Raw genomic sequence first — 6,171 nt, 5'->3', positions numbered from 1 at the left:
TATCGAAACGATAACTCATGTTTTGAAACTTAGATATGGGGGCGGGCATGGGCAATGACTGGATGTAGGAGCCTAACCCCTACTTTAGTTTGTTTTGCAGGCTGTTGTTGTCGAAGCTTGGGTACGGAGGATAATCCTTGGAGGCCACAATTTGTTTTATTTAAAGTTTATTTTTGTTTGGCATGTTCGATCTCGTTAAATTTTTGTAACGTTATGTATGGTTGATGATGTGTGTGATTGCATACCACCAAAGTGGAACCCTAGGGTTAGAACCTCCATTTGAGTTTAGATCCTAGTGGGTTAGACCTAGAAGACTCACGTAAATTACCATTCAATGAACCTAATGTAAACTTGGGCTAAGAACGAAAAAATGACGTAGGTTCTAAAATTCAACACAACACCACCTTCCTTTCCTCTTCCTCGCCTAGTTCGTAATCTTGTGGTTACGAGCCAAGCCCACTATACAAGCCTAATAATTTCGGGCTTATAGACTTCTTGTTCTCCAACCTAAAGGCCGAAACACTTACTCCCTAAGTGTCGCGGGTGTAGGGTTCCTTGGGGAGGCGGCGCTGTGGTAATCCGGTCTCCGGGTCACCACAATTGGATTGGTATAAAGAAAATCTTTCGATACTTAAAAGGTACGATTGATATGGGCTTGTTTTATTCCTACAGAGAGAAAAGATATGACGGAAGAGTGGGATCAGATCCCACTAGGCAAAATGTCGTTGTCCAGGACCCCGTGACTGGCCATGTCACCGGCGCCGGCGCTGCTGCCGCCAAGGGTGGCCGACGTCACCCTCCTCTCCTCCATCAAAACAATGGTGATGTTTTGATGGGTTTTGCTGATGCAGGGTACCTCTCTGGCCCTCACAAAGGTCGCTCCCAAACGGGTTATATCTTTACCGTGGGAAGCACTATAATATCTTGGAGGTCTACAAAACATACCCTTATCGTTATTTCCTCGAATCATGCAGAGATTATTGTTCTACATGAAGCTGTGTGTGAATGCATATGCCTAAGGTCTATAATTAGACATATTCGAGGAACTTGTGGTTTGAAAGTCTACCACAGATGCACCTACATGCATTTATAGGGATAATGCAGCTTGTAGTGAACAAATGAAGTTAGGTTTCATCAAGGGTGACAACACCAAGCATATATCGCCTAAGTTCTTTTATAATCAGCAACAACAAACACTTCTAAAGATTGAAGTGAATCAAATCCAATCAGAGGATAATGTGGAGGACTTATTCACTAAATCGTTACCTAAATCCACCTTCGAGAAACATGTGAAGAGCAACGGAATGAGAAAGTTATCCGAACTCCCATGATTGTAGCAATCAAGGGGAGATCTCGACATCAGGGGGAGGTATGATGTCTACATGTTTTGATCTCGAAGAGTGAAGGACGTGTTGTACTATTTTTCTCCTCCTCAAGGTTGTTTTTGTCCCACATGGTTTTTATTACTCGAGCAAGGTTTTTAACGAGGCAACGTTTGAAGCGTCATCACCAAGTTTGAGCGGCACAAAGGGGAGTGTTGAAGGATGTTGACTTTAGTGTGCCTTGTCAAACTAGGTTTAGTTTCTATAGTTGCAATAGGAGAGAATTCCTAATTCAAGTTAGAATAGGAATCCTTGTACTCTAAGAAATTGTACTTTGTAATCCCTATATATAGAGCTCCTATTATCAATGAATAGACACTAATTCTCTCTACAATCTCTCTTGCATCTTATTTCCTTAAACAATATCTCCACACATAATTACATTTGCATATGCCCAAAGAACAAAGAAAAATTATAAAGAGTACCGAGCAACATTAAAAAAAATCCAACTCCCATACTCAAATTTAATTATGTGGTTATTAAAACTCCTAAATTTACACGGGCCATCTCTTTAGGAGCAGGAGGGGTCTATAGGATTAAAAGAGTAAGAGCATCTCTAACCGCTTCTCTATAATTTCTCTATTATAGGGAAGCAAAAATTAAAATCTCCAAAAAAAATTCTGCTCCAACTCTAATAGATTCCATAATTCTTCCCTAAATAAATTACAGATTGCTGTAAATATAGGGAATTTTGTTTTCTCTCTCATCACTATCTCTATTTTAGGGATAATTATAGGGAATCTGTTGGAGCAAAACAACAAAATTTTTCCTTAAAATGGAGAAAAATCAAGATATAGGAAGCTGTTGGAGTTGCTCTAAAAGCTAAATAGAATGAACTAGTGGGTCCCAAGCCTATGTCCAACATCAACGAGAAGTTGTCATCACTATTAGAGTCGACACTAGCATCACAACCACAAGCGGCCACCTTGAATTAGAATTAGAATTAGAGTCGTCATCTCCTACAATGAATCTATGATACCACGACCAGGTTCAAGAGTAGAACCAAGCCCAAAATTAGATTCAGCAAATTGATCAATCCACTAAGACATCGCAGCCCTGATCCTCCGCTAGTGAGACTTGCTTGCGCTTCAAAAGGCACCACGAAAATCACTTTGTGCCAGTGAAAAGTCAAAGGAGAAAGAGCCAAGGAATGAGATCCATTAGATAATGGGAGAAGGAAGAGAAAAGAGAGTAAAGGTGTCGCCGACGTTGTCGACGAAAGCATGAAAATGCCTGGTGCAGATGATGGTTGCTAGGTTAAAAGTAAAGGTCGGAGAATGTAAAAGGTGAATGACTATTCAATCTTCGTCAATTGATAATAAGTTTGTTACTTAAACTGAATGTTACATGTAGTCAGACGCTATAAGTTTGTTGTACTAAGACAAATCAGTGTATCGAGTCAGTGCACCACGACTTTATGTTTAATTATCATTGTTTTTGCCAGTGCCACTCTACTCTTTTGAAAAAAAACTAATGCATTGAGTAACTTTTGATATGATCACAGTTCCTTTTATATATATATATAGGACAAGACTGTCAACAAATTTACAAACAAACCTCTCTAGGTCTAGGATAACCCAACCCAAACGAGTCAAAGTTGAAAGCCCTTAACACACCAAGGGGAAGACAATTATCCCAACCTTGCTCGTCCTAATTCAGTGATTAAGAGTAGCCAAAACATCTGCCATAAAATTTGTTTCTCTTAATACATATTGAAAGTTTATTGAAGTAAAGGACTTCAACAATTGTTAAATGTCATGAACAATGGTTTTATGTCTCCAAAGCATCCGTCATAAAATTTGTTTCTCTGAATACATATATCGAAAGTTGATGGAAGGAAAGGACTTTGACAATTGTTAAATGTCATGAAAAATAGCTTAACGCCACTGCTATCTTTGACACAATTAATAATCAACTCTTTCAACAGAAATGTTCTGAAGACCTTTATTTCTATATTTTAGTAAGTCATGACGAAGACCAATAGCTTCAGCAAGGGCTGCCATTACCATCTTTTATAATGAAGCCTGAAGCAACATCACCAATGCTTTAGATAACGGAACCATCAAAATTTGTAGAAACCGTTCAAAAAAACATTGTAATTTTATAGAAGAAAAGAGGAATAGGTGGCAACTAGAACTAAAAGAAAAAAGTGCACGCCACAGGCACTTTTGCGTCACATTTATTCTAATCCTAGGGTCGACAAGATTGGTCGAGCGGAGTGCATGCCACATTATTCCACTTTTATTTTGGCCACATTATTATTCCATTTAGTCAGCCTCACAATTTTACGGCTTTTTTATTTTGGCTCTACACTATTATTATTCCCAATAATTTATTTCCGAGCTGCATTCTCATAAATAATAGAGGAAGTAACAATTACAGAGCAACGTACATAATCATATAAATGACTCAAATTTCCAAAAAGAAAAAAAGAAAAAAAATGGTTATTGGGAGGAGACTGATTAGTAATGAAGCAACTAATTTAAGAAATAGAGGTTGAGGTTTGGGTTCGAGTGATATCTCGAGGAGAATGCAAAGGAAACAAAGGTAAAAGCTCAGGTGGATGATGATGATCGGAGCCTCGCGGTGTACTTAACGGACTTGCTTGGTGCAGATAGAACCCTTTCTCTGCGATAATGGCTCGCTCCTCTTCCTCCTCCACCTCGCACGGTGACACCGGCGTCCTGGGGCTCCCACGTGCCAGAAACTCAAACGGCGAAACAGGTGACATCATCACCGGCCGAACAAGCTGGGGTACACATGCCGATGATGGGAGTACTGTTGTGGTGGTGAGGTGGAGCTCGAGCTTCTTGGTGCTGTGTCTGCGTTCGTGGAGCTTGAAGGCGGGTCGTCGGGGGCCCACTTCGGCGGCGGGTTTGGGGTTGGTGTAGCGGGCGGGGAGGGTGAGAGGGAGCTTCTGGGCCAACGGGTCTTCCGTTGCGCCGGTGAGCTTCTGGACGACGGCCCGGAAGTTTGATGGGTCGGCTTGGACGTAGGTGGTGTTGGGGGAAGCCGGGTCGGATCCGTAAGTGGGTGTGTGTGGGTTCATGTTGGTGGCGAGGGAAGAAGTCGGAGGTTTCTGAGAAAGAAACGAAGCAGCGGGAGGCAGAAGAAGAGAGGCATCAAATGGTAGGGAGCTGAGGATAGGAAGAGGAACAAGGGGTTTTAAAGGCTTTATTTGCACTTGCCTTTTACTTTTATTTTTACTAGGGTTTCTTGCTTTGGTTGTATTCTGTGGCTTTGCTTCTGTGCTTTGCTTTATGAGGGGTAGTGTGTGGTGGAAGTGTCAGATATACGGCGGGAAGTCAGACTCAGATAGACTCCGCGTTTTCACTTGTTGTCGTTGAGTCAAGTCAAGCATGTTGATTAGCATCATTTTGTTAAGATAATGTTATACTTGAGTATATTTGTGTCCAAAGAATTGACCAATAAACCTACAAAGTCAATCATACGTATCTCTATAATATCATTATGCAAAAAAAAAAAAAAAAACGTATGATTTACTTTATAATTCTTATTATAGATGTACGTATGATTCACTGCGTAGTTGATTATTGATAGTTGATATACGCAAGATTGATTGTATGGACTAAAACGCAGATTCTGTCACAACAATATTCAATTTTCATACATAAATAAAAGAGGTATAACGAATGTCAAACGTCCAAAAGCTTAACTCAAAATTTGTTTCCAACAAATATTGTTGATTTACTTTTCGATGGTCTTTCACGCTTTGCTTCCTTTACCAACCATTTTTGAACTTTCAGCTAAAGCTTAAGTGAAGCACAAGCATACACTCATCATTTTGTGATCGAGGTAATAATTAACAGCAAGACAAAAGGAATTTGCAATAATTCACACCAATGATAATTTTTGTTTGCAGCTGTTCAAAAAGTTTTGAAGTCACAAAAGTACTGAGAAAGACTAGCCAATGTTTAAATTTCAAAAATATTGCTCGACGCATATTTTTTGGAAAGCAAATTACACTACTAAAGCATGGGGATCTTGATCACTCTTTGGATCTAAGTTGGTACTTGGGTGGGAGGTCTTCGGCTAAATGTTCTCTATGCGTTTAATTTTGATTTATTGACTCGAGTTGCTCCAAAAAGGTGCTCATTATAGTCTTTAGTCATTTCCTCAAAAAATAAATGATAAAACTTCGGCATAATGGTTTGGAGGTTCGAGCTTGGTGCAACGGCTTAACGCTCTGCCTCCAATCTAGATCAATTTCGTTTAGGGTGCCGAAGAGACTTTAAGTTGAAATGTCCTTTCCTTTTTTCTTCTCCAAAGAAAAAGGATAATGGTAAAAAGGTAAATAATGGATAAGCTGGCATTGATTGATCGTTGTAATAAACTGAAGACTGTAGATTGCATGAGTGCAGACGGCAAAGAGACTTCACTGGGCAGTCTGGTATTTACTTTTCACTTTTGTTTAGTAAATTAGTTTCTGTCGCGATTTTGGGTGGTGTGGTAAATTTTTCTGTTTGTTTCTGTCTTGAGGTTTGCTGGTGCCGTGAGGGATTGAACTTTGACATTATGGAGAAGAAGTTATTTTTCTGCAGCTTTCTTCTCTCTAATTTCTTCAGCTTTGACATTATGCCTGGCATACATGATTCGTTTTCTAGTTTCTTTACTGGCATACATGATTCGTTTTCTAGTTTCTTTACTTTACTCTTCTTTCTTTCTTTCTTTCTCTCTTTCTCATTGGGGGTTTGGGATGGTTTTTGCTTTTCTGTACTTTTTGACATTTTGTGGTTTCGTGCTTTACTGCAAGTCTTCCCTTTTCGTT

General features: G+C 39.6%; 1 protein-coding gene across 1 annotated transcript; it reads right to left on the bottom strand.

The window, feature by feature from the left end:
- Positions 1-3,697: 3,697 nt before the first annotated feature.
- On the bottom strand, positions 3,698-4,619 carry LOC133738577 (VQ motif-containing protein 11). The gene has a single exon (XM_062166139.1). The coding sequence runs from the start codon at positions 4,429-4,431 to the stop codon at positions 3,865-3,867; it is 567 nt and encodes a 188-aa protein (XP_062022123.1). The 5' UTR covers positions 4,432-4,619; the 3' UTR covers positions 3,698-3,864.
- Between the last annotated feature and the right edge of the window lie 1,552 nt (positions 4,620-6,171).

Source organism: Rosa rugosa, chromosome 1, assembly GCF_958449725.1.
Source record: "Rosa rugosa chromosome 1, drRosRugo1.1, whole genome shotgun sequence".
In the NCBI taxonomy this organism is placed as follows: domain Eukaryota; kingdom Viridiplantae; phylum Streptophyta; class Magnoliopsida; order Rosales; family Rosaceae; genus Rosa; species Rosa rugosa.
The sequence above is the reverse complement of the archived record's forward strand: the minus strand, read 5'-3'. Positions and strand labels throughout refer to the sequence as shown.

Excerpts from the sequence above, each read along its gene's own strand:
- LOC133738577 (XM_062166139.1), bottom strand. The coding sequence starts at position 4,431 with ATGAACCCACACACACCCACTTACGGATCCGACCCGGCTTCCCCCAAC.